This window comes from Kogia breviceps, chromosome 4, assembly GCF_026419965.1.
Source record: "Kogia breviceps isolate mKogBre1 chromosome 4, mKogBre1 haplotype 1, whole genome shotgun sequence".
Lineage (NCBI taxonomy): Eukaryota > Metazoa > Chordata > Mammalia > Artiodactyla > Physeteridae > Kogia > Kogia breviceps.
The window spans coordinates 75,185,975-75,209,102 of NC_081313.1; the positions used below are offsets into that span (position 1 = coordinate 75,185,975).

Here is a 23,128-nt window from a genome sequence, read left to right on the forward strand (position 1 = left end):
AAGGGTCAGTGTGGAATTTAAGTAAATTGGAAGAGTGAAATAGGGAGAATGCTGAAGAATAGGAAAATTGAGGAGTTTAAAGACTGTACTTCTGCAGAAGATGTACTGGTAGGCTCTAAGACTCAAGACGAGACATAACTAGAATCAAGACTTAGATAATCTAGAAAATAGAAAGAAGCAGGAGAGAAATGACAGTTTTTAATTGTCAAATAGTGAAAAGCAAAGAACAATTTCTCTAAAACTATGGTACTTGATTGTTGGGTAAAAATAATTTCTAATAATAATAATAGGAAGTTCTTGCTTTGCACGGTAATTTCTAATAATAATAATAGGAAGTTCTTGCTTTGGACTATACAGAGGACCATACAAGCTGAAACCAGGCAAAGTGATCATAATAATCAATGAAAAAAAACTACGGTTGTTCCATGACCTTTTTTTTGTCAAAACATTAAAAGTCTTCTTACTGTCAGCTAAAAATGAATAGGGTCAGGGAATGAAAAAAAGAGTGAGACTAATTGTATTTAGTACATTACACTTCATCTTTAAAACATTAGAAACTATGAGAATTAAGATGCTTTATTTCCTTGTAAAAAACTTATTAAGAGTAGTTTGAATAGTGCTTGCTTTCTTGTCATATACTTATGATACAGTTCAAGCAAATATTTTCTATGCCTTGGCTAACTTTCACACAGTCCTAAGAGTGGATCAGCTTCCAGCATTTTACCCTTCAACCTTCCAATGTCATGAAATATCTCTGAGAGTTCATTTGATGTGAAGTGTTTTTTTGCCAGTATCACTTCCTCTGGGACATCTTCATCTTTTCGTCACAGTGCTTTCCAATTTCACTTCCAGCATTTCATGTGTTTGCTTCACTTTCTTCTTTGTTTGGCCAGATCTCTCTTCTGACCATCCATTTTTATAAATACAGATAGTGCTACTGTGCATGAACTGAATAACAGATATGCAGTGTTTGGTCAGTGACAGATTTTGAAAAAAGGGATATAATTGGTCATTGATCATGATGTGCATCTTTTATTTACATAGAGAGTTGTACTTAATACAATTACTAATAGTTAATATATTGTGGTAACTGAAATTTTGAACCTTGTTTTGGGAGGTTTGGTGTTATTTAACTAAACTATGGTAACTGAAATTTGTGTATATTAGAATGGTGCAAAGCGAGGACCACCTGTATTCACTGAGTTGTAACCATATGCCAGGTAGTATTTTAACAGTCCCGTATGGATTATTTCACTTAATTCTGACCATAACCCAATAAGACTGTACTAGTATTATCCTCATTTTATAGAGAGTATGATTGTAGATCTTCGTCCGGCCTTATTATAGAATTAATTCTCCACACATTTGGGAGGATACAAATTTCTCACAGTCATGTTAAATCCAAAGCTCTTCTTCATAAATGCTGACTTAATACCATTAAAGAGTTTGAAATGACAAGTAACACATTCATTTGAAACATATAGCTAGAGTAAAAAGTCAGGGTCTTATAATAGTAGGGAAGGAAGGTGGACACTAGCTCTTAGATAGTACTGGGGTACCATTTAATAAAGTAAGCTATTAGTGAACTAAGAGTTACATTTGGGTCCTGAAGGAGTTCATAAGTCCTTAATCTTCCTCTTCACCTCACCTATTTCAATGATCAACCTGTGATTAGGAACCAAGAGAATCTCTGCAATGGCCAAAAGACTTTTCTAGGAGACTGTGAGTTCCTTGAGGGGCAAGAGTGATATCTAGAAATCTTTTAAATTAATTAATTCATTCATTCATTTTATTTTATTTTTGGCTGCGTTGGGTCTTCGTTGCTGTGTGCGGGCTTTCTCTAGTTGCGGAGAGCGGGGGCTACTCTTCGTTGCTGTGTGCGGGCTTCTAATTGCGGTGGCTTCTTTTGTTGCGGAGCATGGGCTCTAGGCACACGGGCTTCAGTAGTTGTGGCTCGAGGGCTCTAGAGCACAGACTCAGTAGTTGTGGTGCGCGGGCTTAGCTGCTCCGCGGCATGTGGGATCTTCCCAGACCAGGGCTCGAACCCGTGTCCCCTGCATTGGCAGGCGGATTCTCAACCACTGCGCCACCAGGGAAGCCCCTCTAGCAATCTTCAGAGTCTAAACTAGTGGCTAGTACATATTAAGTACTCAATAAATCTTTGTACAATTAAGGAATAAATATTTACAGTTAGTTTCTTACCCCAAGAGAACCAAGAATAACTCAAGTTTGAAGTAAGACATGGGATTAGGCTCTAATTTTAGGGGAAATTAATTAAATCAACAATTGATTAATTGGTAAAAATAATTAAATTTGGATTTTCTAAAATTTAAGCTTTGCTGCCAGTGTTAATTTTATATGCTTGATATTATTTCTGAAGAAAAGCAAAACCAAATAATGCTGAGGGGATTATTCCTTCAAAAGAGAAGTGCTATAAAAATCTAAACTACAATGGTTATGGAAAACTATACTTTTTATTATAAAATTCAACCTGCATATCATCCAGTTCCACAAATAGCTTTCCCACGTATTAGTTATATTTAATCATTTGTATCTGTGGCCTTAAATTAACAATGTCTTATTTTAAATTTAATCACTATCCTTCTAGAAACTAAGCAGGAAAGATGTGGCTACTTTGCCACACAAATTAAAATGGAAAGAAGACTCAATTTCTTTGAAGGCAATTTATTAAAAGGAAATTAAAAGTAAAATATTCACTTTGCTCTTTTAAAATATCTAAAACTAGCTAAAAACAAAAGAATCTCTAAACCAATATTGATTTTAGAAGATTATTAGAAAATTTCAATTTAGGGTCTCTTACAAAAGTCTCATTTATAAAGATCATTGCTATACAAAGCTTAAAATGATATATATGTTTATTTGCCCAAAATTTTAAACAAGTAACTTCTATAATACTTTAGGAATTAAGAAATTATGTAAAATAACTGAATCTCATGTACCATGAGATTATTCAAAACATGCATAAACTAGCTGGTACATGATTTCTTTATTTATTGGTATAACATATTGAATACTTGGATGAAATATGTATGGTTGAAGGGGATATTATGATAGAGATAATATGAATGGAAATACTAGTACCAGTTCTCAAAGAATATTTAGACATCATATATCAGTTAAACCAATGTTAATACCTAAAAGCTGAAGTCATTGATCAAATTCTCTTTAAAACATTTTTCATTAAATAAAACGATTTTCATTTAAAGAAGGACGATATTTTAAGAACCATGATGAGACAAAATCTTTTAAAAATATACCCCTGCTTTAAAGTGCTGATAATCAACTTAGAACATCTTAGGATTTTACAAATGGTAAATACTTGACCTATCTATGGTGCCTAATGTTCTCTTTGCATTTTCATTTCAGTAACACAGAATATTTAGTTTAGAAGTTCTGAATCACTACTAGAAAGCAATTCAGTTTCTCTGAAGGGGTATGTTCTGGGGGCATTTTTGCCAGCAGACAGATTTATCGCTGGTGACTGGATGTCTGTCTGTGACAAGACAGACCAGGCAGGGAGGATGTAGATGGGAGGCACATATCACACGGCTGGTCAGAGAGAAGCGAAGGGCAGTGAACCCAGGCAAACCACACAGGTCAGGAAGGGGCAGGCAGAGGTGGTGGGCTTGGGGAGATGTGATTCCATAGGCTGCAGGACAAAGAGTCTCTAGGTGGGGGACAATGAAGCCAGGGAGACCCAGAAGACAAAAATTATAAGAAAAGAACCACACATAGAGACTAAATGAGATGACAGAGGGAGAGTCATAGGGCAATATACAGACCCAGGGAGAGCCATCCAGAGCACTGACCCAGACAGCTGACAGAGGAAAGGAGAAAAAGAGGACCAGTGAAGCACAGACAGCCATGGGAGGAGACAGCAATACTTAATATCTGTTTAAAAAGAATGAAGATTTCTGTCTTAGGTATCACTGGTCCCGACTTACTTTTCTAACAACTAGGGACATAGCACTAAGAGCCATGAGACACTGCTATGGGGACTGTAAAAATAATATCTCTCATAAATTAACTCATAACTTAAACAATTTTCAAGTACAAATATAAATTCATATTATTTGGTTATTTATCCAAAAGCATTCCAAAATAATTAAAAACTTTTTATCTTTAAAGGGAAAAGTTAGCTCAGTAAAAGGAGAGTTGCCACCTTTACTGCCAAATTCTTTGACGAATTTTTCACAAATTGGTTCAGAAAGCTGTAAAAAACATGGTGGCTATTTTTAATTTTTTTTTAAAGTGAGATTTCTGGAGTGAGACTACTTTTCACTGTGATTACTGGAAAACTGGAAAAGTCAAAATCACAGGATAATATTGGACCTGATTAAGTATATATATATAATCAGGGCAAATATTGGTGATCTACATAAATGTCATTCATATAGTTAGATTATTTTAAATGAGTATCTGATCAGTTATTTCCCCAAAGTGCCTGATTTCAGCTAATTACAATGAATAATTAGCTGAAAACACAAGAATTTCTAGTGGTCAACTTTCAGAACACTCATCCCTAATATTAACTAATAATTATAAGGTAGCACAGAACAATGAATAGGGGAACTAACCTATGAATAACAGCTACAGTAATGAACAAAAACTGCCTGAAAAGTGCTGTTTAGTTAACGAAAATACCACTTAAAGAATTAGAATGTATACCCTTTGGAAGAAAGAGGAGTGCTAGAATTCTTGAGCAGTACATGTAGTCAAAAGTGGTACAGTATCATATATGCTAATATGTCTTGAATTTTAAAGTCTGTTTACAGGGCAAAGTATAGATTTTCAATTACCTAATTAATTTGAGCTATGTCTAAAAACATACTAGACAACTCAACTTGTCTACACATTCTGAATGATACCACATTCTAGAAGCAATTACCATTGATTTTTCATTAGTATCTTTAGAAGGAAGTGATTATTCACTAATAAAGAAAAGGTATAACTCCATAGTGTCATCTCCTCAAGATATGTTTTCAGCAATAAAGTGAAGTGAATATTTAGCAAATATTCAGTAATTTTAGTCAGTGTAAACAGTCAGTCTGGATTATTTAAGCAAAGAAAAATTAGGGTTCAATGAATGGCCCCCTTCTATATCCAGAATAAGACAGGATCATCTAAATACAGTAAGTTTTCAAGTTTAATTCTTATCTTCTAAGATATCTACCTTGGTTCTTTTTTTCCCCTTTTTCTTTTCTTCTTCTTTTTTTAAACCATTTATACTGTTAATTTTCTAAATTTTACACAGATTTACATCAAGTGTTCTAAGTAAGCTGAAATAGAAAAGAAAAAGCTATCTCAAGCCATGACAAAGGCAAGAAGAAATGAGATGGATACAAGTTTGGGGAGGGAATATATTGACAGGAATCAGACATCTAGACCGCATAGTTTTAATGAATTTAGGTTCAGGTATTTCCTTACTGGTAGGTGGAAAGAGCCTTCCATCCTGTGTGCCTGGTACAAAAGGGTCATAGGTATGTGAAAATACTGATCCTCTCACCCTTCAGGTCAGCCAGGAGGGGCTCTGTCCATTCAACTCTGGACATAAGCAACCTTCTCTTATGTCAAGGCTGCTTATGTCCAGAGTGCCATACAAATGTTATACTTTTCTGTACGTGTTGCTTAAGGAAGAGTGGAATAACTTTAATAACTTTCTGGTAACTATGCTTTATGGTTACCATAAACCTTAGAGGACTGGTAAAAGTGGATCCAATGAGAAGGTCAGGTTTTCAAGAACCCAGAACAAGAGACTGCAGGGAGGACATAAGGGCGAAGATTTCAGACCTAAGTAGATACCCTGAAGTCTAGGAAGAGGATCTCTAAAAGGATCTCTAAAGTCAGATAAGCAAATATGTACTGTCTTTACCAGTGGGAAACGGTAGAAGATCAGGACTAGAAGGAATGTCCTAGAAGTGTCATCTTCTCAGAGAGGCCTTCCCTGGCCACCTTTCTAAAAATTCGAATCCTCCCCTCCACATACACACTTCAGGTCCTTTCTTCTTGTTTTCTATTCCTCCTACCAATGACCACTATCTAACATACTACATATATACTCTCCTTACTTATCTTGTTTATTACTGTCTGTATCGTCTTCTAGAATGTAAGCTCCACATTGGGACCATTATCTGCTGTCATTCACTGCTATGTCCCTGGCACCTGCAGCAATGTCTGGTCCACACTGAATTCTTTTTTTAAATTCTATTTATTTATTTATTTATTTATTTATTATTATTATTTTTTTTGTGGTACGCGGGCCTCTCACTGTTGTGGACTCTCTCGTTGCGGAGCACAGGCCTCCGGATGCGCAGGCTCAGCAGCCATGGCTCACAGGCCCAGCCGCTCCGTGGCATGTGGGATCTTCCCGAACCGGGGCACAAACCCGTGTCCCCTGCATTGGCAGGTGGACTCTCAACCACTGCGCTAGCAGGGAAGCCCCCACACTGAATTCTTGTTGAATGAATGCATGCAGACTGAAAGCATATACCCAGACAGGCAGGCAGGGAGGGAGCACATTCGGAGGGGGCTGAAAGTATGTGGGCCTGAGCAGCAGTACTTACCCACACCCAGGCCCAGTTAGAACCCACCGGGCAAAGAGTGGACTGTCAGTCATAGGCCAGCCGAAGCAAGCTGTGTCCAGACTTGTAAGAAGTCAGAAGATATCAGTGCTCTATAACCTTGTCTGCTTTCAAACATTTATATTTTGCTTTCCTTTCACCCAGAAGAATGTCTGCTCATCCAGTTAAAAATTATATTTGCTATTTTGGGGAAGCAACACACCATATAAGATCATTTCTAATTTCATCTTTACTGCTACCCTGGTTTCTTTCAGCTTTGTCTCCTGATTTCTATGTCCTACTGAACATTTTTCTTTTGACTATTAGTCTTCCTTTTGATTTCTCCATTATATTTTCTGTCTTTCTGTGACTATGGTTTTGTGACCCTTACCAATGTCACAGAGAACATAGGAAAACATGAATAACTAAGTTATTTGTTGTTTAAAAATAGAATTGGAGACAAGAAAATGGAAGGGGAAATATTTCAGCAAATGCTTTTCCCATTTCTACAGGATTAAAATAATCAATAATTGTTTTAAAATAAATGACAGTTTTAAATTCTAAAATGACTAATGAGAATATATAGTGCTACAATACATTTTCACAGTGCCTTCCTCTTGATGAACTTAAAATATCCCTCCAGATACTAAAAAATTGTCCTTTTAACATTTCATAACATTTCTATAAGTGAGGCAGATATTTGCTGTTGCCATTTTATAACAAACATAAACAACCAAAATGTGGGCTATACAATAAACATATATCCTATTAACCTATTATATGTTTCTCTGAATAACATGTTTTCAATGTGCTGATTTTCACTAGTACGAAATACTATTAAAATAAAGAAGTGGGGGAACCAGTCACTTGGCACGTATTCAAGATCCCTCAAATATCCACTGTTCACTATATGTTATAATAACTGAAAAGTCAGACTTCATTTTAAGTACAATATAAGATACAATGCTGACAATTCTTAAGTGTGGAGTTGACAAGTATTACATTTGCTTTCAAAAGAAAAATAAAAACAATGTGACTGTACTGAAAATAATTATAGTGTATTTTAAGAACAATTTAAAAATTTTATTATACCTGCTTTTAAAATATATATGCATAGGTAAACAACATTCATAAAATGCTTTTATGAGCATTAGATCTAATAGATCTATTAGATCTATTACATATTTAGTAATAAAGGAAAAAATACAATATTAAATGAGTATGTATTTTTACAGGTAATTTCATTGCTTTGACCATGAAACGTCTAGTCAAAAGATAAAAAGCAAATTATAACAAGAAGAAAAACTTTGTAATTTAGAAATCTGGAAAAAAAAAAGCCTTCACTAAATTGAACGGCTAGTCTGGACATCTATCACTAACGTGTGGTCAGTACATATCGAAAATTTCAAACAATCTTAACAGTTTAAATTATAGTAACAGGATTATTAATCAGAGAATTTCAAGTCTTTCAAAGGTACTTAAACAACATTTGCCATTTCTACTTGAATTTCCTGCCATCACCTCAACCATTATCTCAATTAAGTAGGTCATAAAACAATTTCATCTTTTTTTTTTTTTTTTTTTTTTTTTTTGCGGTATGCTGGCCTCTCACCGTTGTGGCCTCTCCCGTTGCAGAGCACAGGCTCCGGACGCGCAGGCCCAGCGGCCATGGCTCACGGGCCCAGCCGTTCCGCGGCATGTGGGATCTTCCCGGACCGGGGCACGAACCCGTGTCCCCTGCATCGGCAGGCAGACTCTCAACCACTGCGCCACCAGGGAAGCCCCTAATTTCATCATTTCTTGCCCATAATTGATTTCCCCCTCCAGCTCCCCTGTACTTCTGGTAATAACATTTTCATTATCCCAGTCACTTTTCATTGGAGCTTATCATTGTCTTCTCCCTCCCCTTAGCTTCCACATTCAATCTATTTATCATCAAGGAGTGTAGATTCTTCCCAAGTCATATGTGTTACAGCTCTCCTAGCCTCTCTGTTCCCACTGCCACCACTCCAATTCACACCATCAACCACATACACTGTCTTTATTGTCACATCCTGCTGAGTCTACTGCCTCTGGCTTCTTGCTCCTGTTTTTTATTCATTTACTAAATTAATCTTCTTTAAAATTCCATTTTTATCATGTCATAATAATGTTGATCATGTCATACAAAATGTTCAACATTTTTTTAGGACTCTGAGGGAAATCGCTGATTTTGATTGAAAACCTGTTCAATTTTTATAAGTAGGTATGGAAAATGCTGGGGGTACTGGCCCTAACTGTTCTCTCAATTGATGCAACCTAGTGTTGATGCCAGATTCAAAAGGAGCAAACTACCCACTGGCAGAGGGCCAGGAAACAGGTGTTTTTTGGAAAAAAAAGTCATTATAAGCTATTGTTCACTGCTATGTCCCCAGCTTCCAGAACAGTACCTGGAACATAATAATTGCTCAATAAATATTTGAGGAATAAATGGATGCAGGTTTCCCCTACTATCTGAAAGTAGAGTAACTCCTGTGAAACCTTTCGTAAGCCAAACTGATGTAGAGTGAAGAAGCAACTACTTTAGGGCACTCTTGCTAGTGGATGCCCAAAATAAATTGAGATAAGGCACAGATGTTTACATGCACAGTTAAGCTATGGCAACTTGATGTTGAGATGCAGAGTGTAGTTCCCAGAAAAGGAGCTTAGTGGTGTCACTCTTGCAGCTCAGGGTACTTGCTGCCTCTATAATGGCTCCCTGAAAACAAATGTTGAATTCTATTTTTGCTTTCGCCTTTCTTCCTAAAAGCAAAAATCCTCTTTGGATTTCCTTCTGTTAATGGAAACAGGTACGAATGCAGGTCTTTCATAAAAGTGAAGTGGCATAAAGTAAGCTTTTATAAAGTGGGGGACAACTGTGTATGCTGTGGACTGTACATGAAATCTCCTTCTGATTTAAGCCAAATTTGTTGGAATAAACACCCACGGGAAATAGAAGGTTACAGAAAGTAGCAAGTTCTGTTCTATGAAAAATTTGGTCAGAGAAAAGCTGAATAGTATAAGCTTAAATATAAGCTCAGAGAAGAGCTGACGACTTAGTATAAGATCAAATGAGTGTGATAAAGAAGAAACAATATCTCATCTTTGGTAAACTGTACCACAAAATCTAATGAGGTAGTGGAAGAGAAAGGGTATAAATAAATTGTCTTCAAAGAGCTTTTTAGTGCCTTTTTTTGAAAGAGTTGCTCTTAAACCCTAAGGTATCAGAGAAAAGATGAACCTTACAAAGCTTTACTCTCCAAAAAAGTTATGGTTTCTTTCTGCTTAGGTTTGAGCGACCACCAGAGTCGAAGTAAGCCTGTTGTATTAATTATCTACTGCTGTGGAACAAGTCGTCTCCAAAATTCACAGCTTAAAACAAAACACATTTATCAGTCCCAGCATCTGAGGGTCCTGGATCTGAGTGTGGCTTAGCTGGATGACTGGCTCAGGGACTCTCACAAGGCCACATCAAGGTGCTGGCTGAGGTTGCAGTCATCTCAAGGCTCAACTGGGAGGGGATCCTTTTCCAAGGTCACTCTCGTGGCTGTTGGCAGGCTTCAGATCCTCACTGGCTCTCAGCCAGAGACACCGATTCCTTGCTACATAGGCCTCTGCATGAGCAGCTCACAACATGGCAGCTGGCTTCCATCAGAGGGAGCAAGCAAGAGGACAAGAAAAAGCCTGAGATCTGCCAGCATTCATTGGTATTACCATGTTCCCATTATCCTTAAGCAGTAGGCTTGATAGAATGGTGGAATGACTTTTTTTTTTGTGGTACACGGGCCTCTCACTGTTGTGGCCTCTCCCGTTGCGGAGCACAGGCTCCGGACACACAGGCCCAGCGGCCATGGCTCATGGGCCCAGCTGCTCTGTGGCATGTGGGATCTTCCCGGACCGGGGCACGAACCCGTGTCCCCTGCATCGGCAGGCGGACTCTCAACCACTGCGCCACCAGGGAAGCCCCCTGGAATGACTTTTTGAACAGTCAGTTACGGTGCCTGCTTAGGTGACAACACCTTGTAAAGCTGAGACAGTGTCCTCCCAGATGCGTTATGTGCTCTAAATCAGCCTTTAATACACTGTGATGTTTCTCCCAGATCTAGGAATGAGGAGTAGAAATGGGGCTGGATTCCCTTCTCATTACCCTTAGTGATTTACTAGCAAAACTACTGCTTCCCATTCCCATGACTTTAGGCTCTGTTGGTCTAAAGGTTCCATAGGGAGGAATGCTTCCATGAGGTGTCACAACGATTCCACTGAACTGAAAGCTGAAACTGCCATCTTGCCACTCTGGAATCCTTATACCACTGGATTAACAAGCAACAGAGAGTGTTACTATATTGGCTAGGGTGATTGATCCTGATTACTAAGGAGAAATTGAGTTGCTACTACACAATGGGGGTAAATAGGAGTGTCTGTAGTGCAGGAAATTCTCTAGGTCATCTGTTAATGTTTTCTGTGATTCGCGTCAACAGAAAACTATAATAATGTAAGTCAGGCAGGATTGCTAATAGCCCAGACCCTTCAGGAATGAAGATACAGGTTATCCCACCAGGCAAGAGACCATGACCAGTTGAGGTGCTTGCTGAAAGCAAAGAGAATATGGAATGAAGGTAGTTATACATAGCAGCTACAACTACATGACCAGTTGCAAAAATGAGGAATGTAATAGTTATGAGTATTTTCTCATTTTGAAATGAATATATACACTAAATATTTTTGTTTTCTTCTCTCTTATTCCCTTAACATCTCATGTAAGATGTGTCAATAGTAATTAGCTTTATCTCTCAGTATTTAAATTATAGGATACCAAAGATGAGAAGAATGAACTATCAGCCAAGGACAAAAAATGGGCTTTGTATCTTCCTTTTTTTTTTTTTTTTGCGGTACATAGGCCTCTCACTGTTGTGGCCTCTCCTGTTGCAGAGCACAGGCTCCGGACACGCAGGCTCAGCGGCCATGGCTCACGGGCCCAGCCGCTCCATGGCATGTGGGATCTTCCTGGACCAGGGCATGAACCCGTGTCCCCTGCATTGGCAGGCGGACCCTCAACCACTGTGCCACCAGGGAAGCCCTGTATCCTCCTTTTTAGTGTGTTTTTGATTGTACACAGGATAGTTGTATCATGTTAGGTGGAAGCAAGACTTCACTAATGTCTTCATTTGGAGATTGCCTGGTTTAAGGAGATGTATATGAGTGCCAAGTTGACAAGAGGTGAACTGTGGAGGCTCTGTAATGTGGCAATTTGGCTAGGTTGAACTGCATTTCCCAGAATTCCTTTTCAATCTGTGTATCTCTAGTTAGAATGGTACAAAAGGGAGACTTCTGTGGGAAATTTGGAGAGTTAAAGTGAAGCAGCAACAATTTCAAGCTCACACACGTTGTTTATCTGCTGGCTCACTTGGTGGCACAAGGCAGTGGTTACCAGGACAAAAGGCACTGGCTTCTACAGGACACCCACACCACCAAGGACAGAAGCCACAAGAACTGACATGGGTTTAAGTCCATCTTCATGGGCTCCAGCTCATGCTTATGGGTTCCAGCTCATTCTTGCTCTCTACCCCTTTACATTAACATCTTCCACTAACAACTGTCTGCGCTGTAGACTCAGCTCCAGCATCGCTTGCCAAGTCGACATTCTTATAGAGACTGCTTAACCAGCTCTGCTCAAATCCCAGTTCGAATCTCTGTAATAAATTCTTTACTATATATAGTCAATCCTCATTATTTGTGAATTCCATATTTCTGAATTCACCTACTTATTAAAATTTATTTGTAAACCCCCAAATCAATACTCATGGTGCTTTTGTGGTCATTTGTGGATATGCACATGTGCAGCATGGTGAAAAATTTGAGTTGCTCAACACACATTCCTAACTAAGGTGAAACAAGGTCATGCTTTGCCTTCTTGTTCCATTTCTTGTACTGTAAACAAGTGTCCTTTTCAAAGACTATTTAGTGCCATGTTTTTACATTTTTGTGCTTTTGTTGGTGATTTTGTTCGCTGAAATGGCGTCCAAGTATAGTGCTGAAGTGGCGTCCAAGTATAGTGCTGAAGTGTTAAGACAGTGATGTGTCTTATGGAGAAAATAAGTCCCATTAGGGCATGAGTTACAGTGCTGTTGACTGTGAATTCAATGTTAGTGAATCAACAATATATATTAAATAAGGCGTCTTTAAACTGAAACACTCATAAAACAAAGTTATATATTGATTGGTCAATGAAAATGTGACCAGAAGCTTGCAGGAACCTAACCCTGTATTTTCCCTAGGATAGGAGTAATGATTCAGTATTCACTAATTCAGTGTTCTCAGAGACTTTATAGAACATAATCACTGATAATAAAGACAATATATTGTAATTAATGTATACCACACACATACACACACACACACTGTAGCATATATATCACCTAGTAGTCTGTTACTCTGACTGAACCCTGATTGACAGACCTGAAAGGTTTAGTTATAATGATAGTGAAGCTCAGTTCAAGTTTAGGTATTAATGATGGTGAAATTTAATTATAATAATAGGTCTTTACCTAGTAGTTGAACTGTTCTCCAAATTATTTCCTTCAAATATGTAAACATGTATGCAACTTTGCTTAGCGATTAGCTATCTCTTATGGTTGTTATATGAGGTAGTTCATGTTCAAAACTTCTACTCATTCTCTGGCATCTATGACCAAAGCAAACCCATTTCTGTTCCGTAACATAAGCAGACACCACTGCTCAGTTTGTGTTTACCATCAAAATTGTGAAAGCCAGAATCAGAAAGTAATGAAGAATGTCACTCTTTCCTCTTACCTAGAGATTAGAGACTAAAGTAACACACCTTTTAGGATGGAAATCAATGCCACTCTTTTTTTTTTTTTTTGCAGTACACGGGCCTCTCACTGTTGTGGTCTCTCCTGTTGCGGAGCACAGGCTCCAGACATGCAGGCTCAGCGGCCATGGTTCATGGGCCTAGCCGCTCTGCGGCATGTGGGATCTTCCTGGACCGGGGCACGAACCCGTGTCCCCTGCATCGGCAGGCAGACTCTCAACCACTGCGCCACCAGGGAAGTCCCAATGCCACTCTTAAACTGTCTGGAGCTCGCCTGCTTCCTCAGGTGCTCACCCCGATACCTCCTTTCTTTCAGTGGACAGGCCAGTCTTGTCTTCGCCCCCTGTGAATATCTTCTGAGCCATTCCAGCCCTTACTCCTTACACTGCTCTGTTTCTTTTGCCTAGAATACCACCCTGCATGCCTTCCTATAATCCAAGTCCTATCTAACACACAGGGTCCAGCCAAAATCCTTTACATGAAAAACTTCTCTAGACTCTAGGCCACAGCAATGTCTCTTCTCTGAACTCACAGTCTTGACTGCCTATTGGATCACTGAATTGGTAATCAATCAGAGACAAATACTCTGAGATCCTGTACAGAGATCCAGTCCTTGTCCTAATTTTCAATTTATGTACATCTAATCTCCCTAAGCTTCAACAGCAACTGTCCATATTACTCTCGCGTTGTTTCACCTATTCATCTTTACGGAGTTTGATGGTAAGCATCTTCAGTTACTTAATGCACTTCTGGTACTGGGTCAGACCCATGCTGTATGTTACCAATAATTCATTCAAAGATTCAAGGCAGAACAACATGCTTAATTCACAAAATAGAATTCCACATTTCATTAGCATATTTTTTCACCTTAATAAAAAGCACTCTATACATCTCTCATAGAACACATACCTGCTGAGACTCGGGGACAGTCAGGCAGCATGGACTCCACTGATGTGTCTAATGGTTCAGAGCTAGAGACCCAATTACAACAGTTCTGCAATGTAATAGAGACAATGTTCTGTTGAAACATAATTTAAGGCAAGACCAACTTGTTAGGCTGTGGAGATTAATTTATCCTATACAATCAACCACTATAAGTATACTCTATTTTCCATACTCTGTAAAAAATTCTCTTATGTAAACAGTCAGTGATTATTCATGACCAACATGACTGTGGAAAAAAGTTCATCTTCTACAATTCAGCAAGTTATCTGTCCTGATATTAAGAAGACATGTAACCTTCTGTGAACTATGATGCAATATACTCATAAAAGAAGGCTAGGATTTTAATTAAAGGAAATTGAAAAGGGTATCTATTTTAAACTTTTAGATGGAAATAAATATTAATATGAACATGTGAAAGAATAGTGATATTTTAAAACTATATTCTTTGTCTTTGTAATACTAGAGGAAATAAATTTTGCAATTACTCCTCAAAATCTGGCCCATATAAATATACTATCTTTTAATTTTTACTTCAACTTGGTTCAATGAAGGCTGTATCAAACAGTTCAAAAGAAACACAACCTGGTAAATTGTAGCTGTGTGTCTGAGGACACAAAGACTTCAATATTAAGGATAAATCTCTAAGATAATGATCATTTACAACTCAGACAGATGAAATAAAAATAATCTATATTCCTTCCATACCTTTTAAGTGTGTATTTGAAGTCTGGCTTTAAAAATGTGATTAACGTCATATGGCTTTAAAAAAATTTCCAACATACACGTGCGCGTGCGCACACACACACACACACACACACACACACACACCCCCCCCACACACACAATGAATTTCTAGACAGATTTTATTTTAAAAGAAATCATCCTATCAATCATGTTGGAAAAATCGCTGATTGCTATTCTGGTAAACAAGCATGTATTGTGTATTTTTAGATGCTTGCTGTCCTGGTTGTGCACCATGGAATCCGTCCTCACTGTGGAAAGATCCTTGACTGGTAGATCAAGTGTCTTATTGTATTTCCTTAATTCATTCTGTCTGGAAGAAGATGTCAGCTGTGTTGCAGTGAGGAGAGAATTTCAAAGGCCCCAGTCCCCACCAATAAAGGCCGAGGAATGGCTTTTGAATAGATTTGTCAAGGCAACCCTACTGTTCTGGGACCAGGGAGAGCAGGAATAACATAAAGGAAGGGTTGCTGTATGAGATTAGAAAGTGAAGTTCACAAAGCATGGCAGATTTTTGTAAGAAACAGTAGATCAATGAAACTATTGAACTGTGTGGAAAAAAAAAACATGAAAACAAACACAACATCTAGTAATGTTCTTAACTGCTTTCTCTCTTTTTACATTTAAAATGGATAAAATATTACTATCTTCATGTATTATAAAAGCTTGATGGTTTAAAGTGGATATGTATTCTATAATTTTCACTCCTAATCTTAATTAGCAGCTGAATGCAAAATTAATACAATGTAAGGGAGAAGAAATTATAAAAGAAATAGGGTTTTAGAAGATATTTCGTACATTTGAAATAAATAAAATTAATATTACTATTGATAGGATACCACCTCAGAGAGTTCTAGATAATGCAGAAGATTAGCACACAATTAGCCAGCTTTTATACAGTGTGACACTTGCTTGTAAGAAATGAGTATTCTCCAAAGCAGTGTCAAGATATGTAAATGGATGATTTGTTTTATCATTCATCACAACCCCTAATAAATTCAAAAATCATGACTTCTATAGGTACTAAAAATAGGCTTCCAATGATACAGGGAGATAGCTTCAATGAAGAATGACTTTCTCTTTCTCTCTCTTTTTCTTAAACGATTTAGTCTTTTCAATGACAGCAATTAGCTCTACCAACAGACAGGCAGCGATTAGGTATATATTTTAATTATTATTCATCCTAGTAGTACCTCCAAATCTGATGAAAATCAGCTATTACCCAGGTGATATGTCAGTCTTAATACTGTTCACTTATACTTCACATATGTAAAACTATGTCTTATAGGATATTTCCAGTATTAGTAACAGTGATGGTACATTATAGTATTAAGGCGATTAGTCATTTTCTAACTCATCATTGACTTTAAAAGCCGAACAAAATGGATTTTATCCAGGTCACCTTTAACTCAAACATTTAAAACAAAATACAGGTTTACATTTTATGATCCTGAAATTTCAGTTTTTATCTAGGCACATGTTTAGGCTTTGATCTCTCATAAAAATAGGATAGAAAACAAACATCCTATAATTAAAGTAAATATGTCCAAAAGTTCTCTGCAATGACAAAGAACTGTAAAGGTTTGATACCATAAGTTGACGTATACGTATGGCGTGCATGTTTGTGTGACATTTCTATCCCACTGGGAAAAATATAGAGAGAAAAGGACAAAACAAGCTAAAAATATGTTTCCCATATGATAGAGTATAATGAAACAAAATAATGTAAACAAACTGGGAAATATATGTAAAGAAGGAAATATGAGAAAGACATACAGCCATTACATATGAATTCAATCTATCTGAAATTCCATCTTATCAAATGTAACCCCCATTCTGAGATGTGTTTTTATAGTTTAGAAACCAAATCTCTTTTCACTGTTTTTCTAATGCTTATTTTATCCCTCCCTCTTTTCAATGCCCCAATTTGCACCCTATCCCAGTTCCTCAGTTGAGATGAACACTAGCTAAGTGTCTTGGATGACGACAGAAGCAGCCCACTAGGAAGGCCCTATCTAAACCCAGATCCTGCTGGAGTGTGTTCCCAGACCTCAGAGATGTTATTTTCAGTTGCCCTGAGCAGACAACAAGGCATGCTGGACTAGAGGTACCAACAGAGCCATGCTTGAGCCTCAGATGCAGCCCCGCCTCACCCTGACCAACAAGCAGAGAGAAAGAAGCCCTTGGCCAGAGCCAGCAGATTGGGATGGATCCTGTAACTACAATTTCTCTGGGTCTGAGGGAATAAGAGAAAAAAAGGCAATACAGTGAGTATCTTAAAGTTAAGTGTTTTCAACTTAAAGGTCTTTTACTCTGAAATTATGACTTTAAAATTAAAATTAAAACTTTAGGTTTTTGTGGTTGTAAATTGCCTTTGTGAAATTCAAAAGTTTGGGAGCTTTTAGTATAAACTAGAAGTGCCTATAGGCAAAAACATTGCTGAGTGACTATTTAAACCAAGGTTGACAATATTTCAGTGTAGATATGAAATGAATTTTAGAATTTTATAAAAAGTTTACAACTTAATATATTATGTTTAAAGAGAAAAGCACGTAGTAGGTATTCCTGTGCAAAATATGTGGAAGTATTTGGAGATGAATGTTGCCCTGGTTGAGCACAGATTTTTATTCATTTTTATGAGTTATGAATAATCAGTGTCTAGAGGTTGATGCTTAATATGGAAGGCATTGTGTCCTCAGACAAGAACAACTACTACTTATCAGGTTGTGTTTCCAGGACTGACACTCAGAACTGAATGGTGATGGTTAAGGGTTTATGACTATTAGGTAGAACCATACATCTGGCTTGGCTGGAGACTTTCAGAGGCCAGGGGTATGTCAGGAAATGACATTCACCCACTCAGCCTTTTTTTTTTTTTTTTAAATAAAATCTATATACTTAAGGTGTGCAACATGATGATTTAATATACATACATATACATAGTGAAATAACTACAGTCAAGCCAAGTAACATGTTCTCCTTTACATAGCTAGCATTTTTCAGTGTGTGTGGTGAAAGAACCTGAAATCCATTCTCTTAGCAAATTTCCAGTATTCAAAACAGTATTATTAAATATAGTCATCATGCTGTACATTAGGTCTCTAGACTTGTGCATTCTATACCACTGCAATCTTTGACCAACATCTTCCTGTTTCCCCACCCTCCTGACACTGGTAACCACGATCCTACTCTCTGCTTCTGTGTACTCGACTTTCTAAGATTCCACATATAAGTGAGATTGTGTAGTATTATTCCTTCTGTGTCTAGCTAATTTCACTTAGCATAATGTCCTTCTTATGCTAAGTGGGTTCATCCTTGTGCACTCAGACTTTACAGGCCTGGAGCCTGAGGTAAGAAGTTCCTTTCAGGAGCTGCCTTTGGTTACTTTCTACCTCTTCTCTTGAGGCTGGCTTAGTATGTATGCTTGGTCTTTTGGTTGGGAGTAGATTTTGCTTGGAATCATTGCTATAAGTAGCCCTCTTTGACCTTCTTTCTTTAAAAGAAATTGTTATTTTAAAGTTATACAATTAATACAAGAATACAGTACTTAACCTTCTTTCACTGTGCTAATTAGAAGAATTTAAAAAAATCAGCTTTCTATAGTAAATGAATACTTAACATCAGCAACTTTACCATATTAATTTAAGCATGTTTGTAAAACAACAAACAGCTTTACTAATTTGTAGTAGAAGAATGACTAGGCAATTTGTACCATTATCTTAACTTCCACATTTTAAAGCAGTGTTTCGTGAAATAATGGAGCCAATCATCAAGAGGCCAAAAGCACTGAGGCTTCATCTACAACCAGACTGGTATTTTTATGGATAACATGCCGGTTCAGCTGAGGTGTTTTTCTTGGAGGGGATATCTCCCGTTGCGGAGCACAGGCTCCAGACGCACAGGCTCAGTGGCCATGACTCACGGGCCCAGTCGCTCTGCGACATGTGGAATCTTCCCGGACCGGGGCACGAACCCACGTCCCCTGCACCGGCAGGTGGACTCTCAACCACTGCGCCACCAGGGAAGCCCTGAGCTGACTTTAAATGGAGCTGGAGTCAGAGGTGGTAGGGCAGTGGGCGGTGGAGGGCACAAAGGTTGCCCTGCCACGGCTTCTCCCAACACCTGTGCTCAAGACAACTGCCCTTTCTAATCGCTGAATCCAGGCTTGCTTGCTCTTCAGTATTTCAGAGTCTTGCAGAGTGCACAGGGACTGAAAAGGAGAAAGAAGAGGGGACGCTGTTTCATCCTGAGTGTTGGGAAATCCTGGACTCTAACCTTGCTAAACCACAATGAATTCTCCACTAGGGGATCACACATTTAGGTGAGTTCCTGTAAGAGTATCTGAAAGAGACTTCTATAGTCCCTCTTTTTGCTCTTGTTTCAGTGGAGAGCTCTGAGCAGGGATGATTTCAAAGCCCCATCAACAATGATCTAATCATTTTTATCTCTGGAATCTTATAGTGTTTTCTACAATAATATACTTTATGTAGTACCATTTGGTTTTCAAGGGGTTTTCCTCTTGGTTATCACCTTTGATTCTCACAATAATTCATGAAATAGAGAAATCGGAATTATTATGTCTAGTTCACAATTATGAAACAGGCCCAGAAAGGCAGAGTGGCTTTCTCAAGACAGTAAGTAAGCCTTGGCAGAGTACCTGGTAGACCCAGGTAGTTCATGCTAGCTCCTTAATTACTGTTTTACCTAGTGAGCAACTAAGCCAGCATCATTATTAATACTCAGTTCTCCTAACTCCTTGTTCTGAATTACTTCTCTTTTGTAAGATAGTTTGAATATGCAAATCATTCATGAAACAAAAGGAGAACAGTGTTTATCTATCTTACATTATTTGGGGTGAAAATAATGAAAAAATATAGCTGTGATTTACTGAACTTCTTTAAAGTGCCAACAACTGTGCTGTTTCCTTACATGTATTTTTTCCCAACCATGTTTACAAGATAGGTATTATATTTTATAGATGAGAAAGTTGATTCTCAAAGATATTAAAAAACTTGCCCAGGACTACACAGCTAGGTAAGTGATTGACCTGGGGTTTGAATTTTGGTACGTCATAACACAAAACTCTTCATGCTTTTTTATGCCTAAGGCATAATCGAGGGAATTGAAAGAACTAGGTCATTTATCAAATTTTCAAAAATTTTATAAAAGCTATGTCTGCAAAAATATTATTGACAGCTTTGACTAAATTAAGATAAATTCAATTACTGCCTATTTCAGTCAGATGAAAAACTGCACAGGGCTTTCCTGGTGGTGCAGTGGTTGAGAGTCCGCCTGCCGATGCGGGGGACGTGGGTTCGTGCCCCGGTCCGGGAGGATCCCACATGCCGCGGAGCGGCTGGGCCCGTGAGCCATGGCCACTGAGCCTGCGCATCTGGAGCCTGTGCTCCGCAACGGGAGAGGCCACAACAGTGAGAGGCCCGCGTACCTCAAAAAAAAAAAAAAAAAAAAAGCACAGATTAATATATGCTGATTTTTAGGGGATGCCTAATCCAATCTTAGAAATACTTAAAAGTAAATCTAAATAAATTCTGTTATATTTGTCACCTGGAATGAGGCATAAAGAACTTGCAATTTAAAAAAATGATAAACAGGGATGCTTCTTGTTTGGGATAAGCCCTAAATTCTATATTGACTGTGTGTGGGGGAAAAGGTACCAACAGATCATTTATAAACCTTACTAGTTACATAATACTGGGAGCTGTTTATGTATCCATTTGGACCGATAAACTGCATAAGAAAGTATAGTCATAAAATATACAAAATTTCTCTTGGAAGAATTTAGGTCCTTGGAAATGAAAATTAAGGATGTAGCTAAATTGTGAAAGGAGAAAAGCAATGTGGTCAGAAAACACCTGGGTGTTAGAATAGATTAAAAAAACCCCACCTTTATATGTTTATTATGAGGAGTGGAGTAAAAATATTTTGGACTTCTGCATGACGAAAATACTTTTTCTAATGGAGAATAACAACAGTGAAAACAGATTGGTGATATGACAACACCACTATGGGATTACATAGCCTAGTCCTTCTGTTTATTCAAAACTCTTTTCAAACATTAACTCTCTGGTCCTTATGGTGCACCATGAGGACTAGCAGAAGTTACTGTACCTATGGTGAGAGGTCAGCTGAATAAATACCTGGGTATTCTATAAAAAAAAAAAAAAAAAAAAACTGGAAGAAAATCAGGAAGGTCAACCAGCCCATTCATATATATAAATATAAGTATTGATTTGATTAAACAATTGCTAAAGCATGGCGTGGTTAATGTCAAATGCTTATAATTATCAAGAGAGTGAATATAAGTAAAAAAAAAATTCAGCTATATATCTGTAATAAGAATCAAGGAAATAATGAGCTGAAAGTTATTTGAAAAATGGGAGCATGTTCAATGAGTCCTTGTAAATTCTCAGGTTCACAAGCCCTTAGGAAGTGTGAAAAAGCTTTCTTAGCTTGAGGCTAGACCATGACCAGCCTCTGGGTTTCTCCTAGCTCAAGGGTCTGCAAAACACTATTTCAGCTTTTCACTTCTTCTCCCCCTACTGGCAGCAGTGAGCCATCCATTTAAGAGGGGCACATATTGATCACTTCTGAAGAAAAGAATGAGACAGTGTATATTGGGCTTGTTTCTTGTAATTAAGCAGTACCAATGCTAAATACCAAAATTAAAAATCAGGGAATAATAACCTCCTAACAGATCATGACCTTATTCAGCCAAAGTTCCTGCTATATACTGTATGCATACATATATTCTATAGAAAGCCAAAAAAAAAAAAAGAAAAAGAAAAAGGAGATATTCTATAGAAAGCCAAAAAAAGAAAAAAGGAAAAGAAAAAGGGGAGGAGGGCTTTCAAAAAAGTAGTCTTTCTTCAGAAGGGTTTCCTATTATTATTTCAACCATGTCTAGTTTTCTCTATTCCCTCTTTCTGCCTCCAGAAAGGGAGTTTGGCGGTGGGAGGTGATATAAGTTAGTGGGGCTGCTCAAGATATAAAGGCTCACACTCATTCATCTCAGCACTGAAAAAAATCATCTCACCTCTCTCATCCATTCTCGAATCGTTTTGCCAGCTTCTTGATGCCACACATTGTGAACAGAGTCTGTCAACGCCACAGCAGTCACCTTACTTTTCACATCTGCTTCTCGTTGAATCATCTGTTTTTAAAAAGGAAAATAAAATATTGGCCACAATTTTTTTCCCTACTGGGTGCAATCTGCTTAGTCATAGATAACAATAATATTATATTAAAAATGAAAAAGCAATATGCATCTCTTGTTCAAATTTACTCTTTTCTACACTGAACACATGCCTTATTCTTGTCCAGAGGTGTGAAAAGACCTAATATTTTCTTTTCAAAAGACAATACCACTTAAGTCTTAGAACTGCGCAACTCTATTATTTTCCACGTGGTTTGACAATTCAAGGATTAAAGGCATCACAGGGGAAAAACGGAGGAATCCCTGAGGGCTTCTTTTATAAGTTTCTTCCACCACATCCTATTTCAGTGCTTCAGGGAGTTGTACCAGGGGTTCACTGTTAGCTACTTAGGACTAACTTATGCTAATTTTAAGTAGATGGCACATCAGTAAAGAAAGATGTCTTTGACTTTTCCAATTTAACTAGCCTACTCTTCACCATGGCCTTGTAATTCCTTGGTGTTTTAAATGATCACAAAGATCTTTGTCTTCAAAGATTATTGATGTCATTTTGCTTTCTTTTATGCTGAACAATGATTACATTTTGACTTGTTTCTATAGGATGTTATTTCTATAAAATTAAATCGTTCTAAAACTTAAAAAAAGAGCCACTTGGCTTGAAGAAATGGAAGAATTCATCAGTGGTCTGCAAAATAAAGAAACAGAAATAATAGTTCTAGATTAAAAGAATCATAAACATTCTAACTACTAACACTAGTAACTGATTTGACACAACAAATATAAGAAAGCTTAATAAAAAAATTAGTTACAATACACTATCTAGTAGCCTTGAATTTTATA

The 23,128-nt window shown here is 37.6% G+C and overlaps 1 protein-coding gene across 14 annotated transcripts in view; it reads right to left on the minus strand.

Annotated features, from left to right (window-relative positions):
• Positions 1 to 23,128, minus strand: part of ARB2A (ARB2 cotranscriptional regulator A) — a 428,393-nt gene that overhangs the window by 124,722 nt on the left and 280,543 nt on the right. For 13 of the 14 annotated variants that reach the window (XM_067031341.1, XM_059061464.2, XM_059061459.2 and 10 more), the window contains 2 exons: positions 22,169 to 22,285; positions 14,338 to 14,422 (listed from right to left, as the gene is read on the minus strand). In XM_067031341.1, coding sequence (XP_066887442.1) covers positions 14,338 to 14,422; positions 22,169 to 22,285 — 202 coding nt within the window. Of the gene's footprint in view, positions 1 to 6,611; positions 6,666 to 14,337; positions 14,423 to 22,168; positions 22,286 to 23,128 lie in introns of all 14 variants that reach the window. The other variant, XM_067031335.1, reaches the window with a different exon arrangement.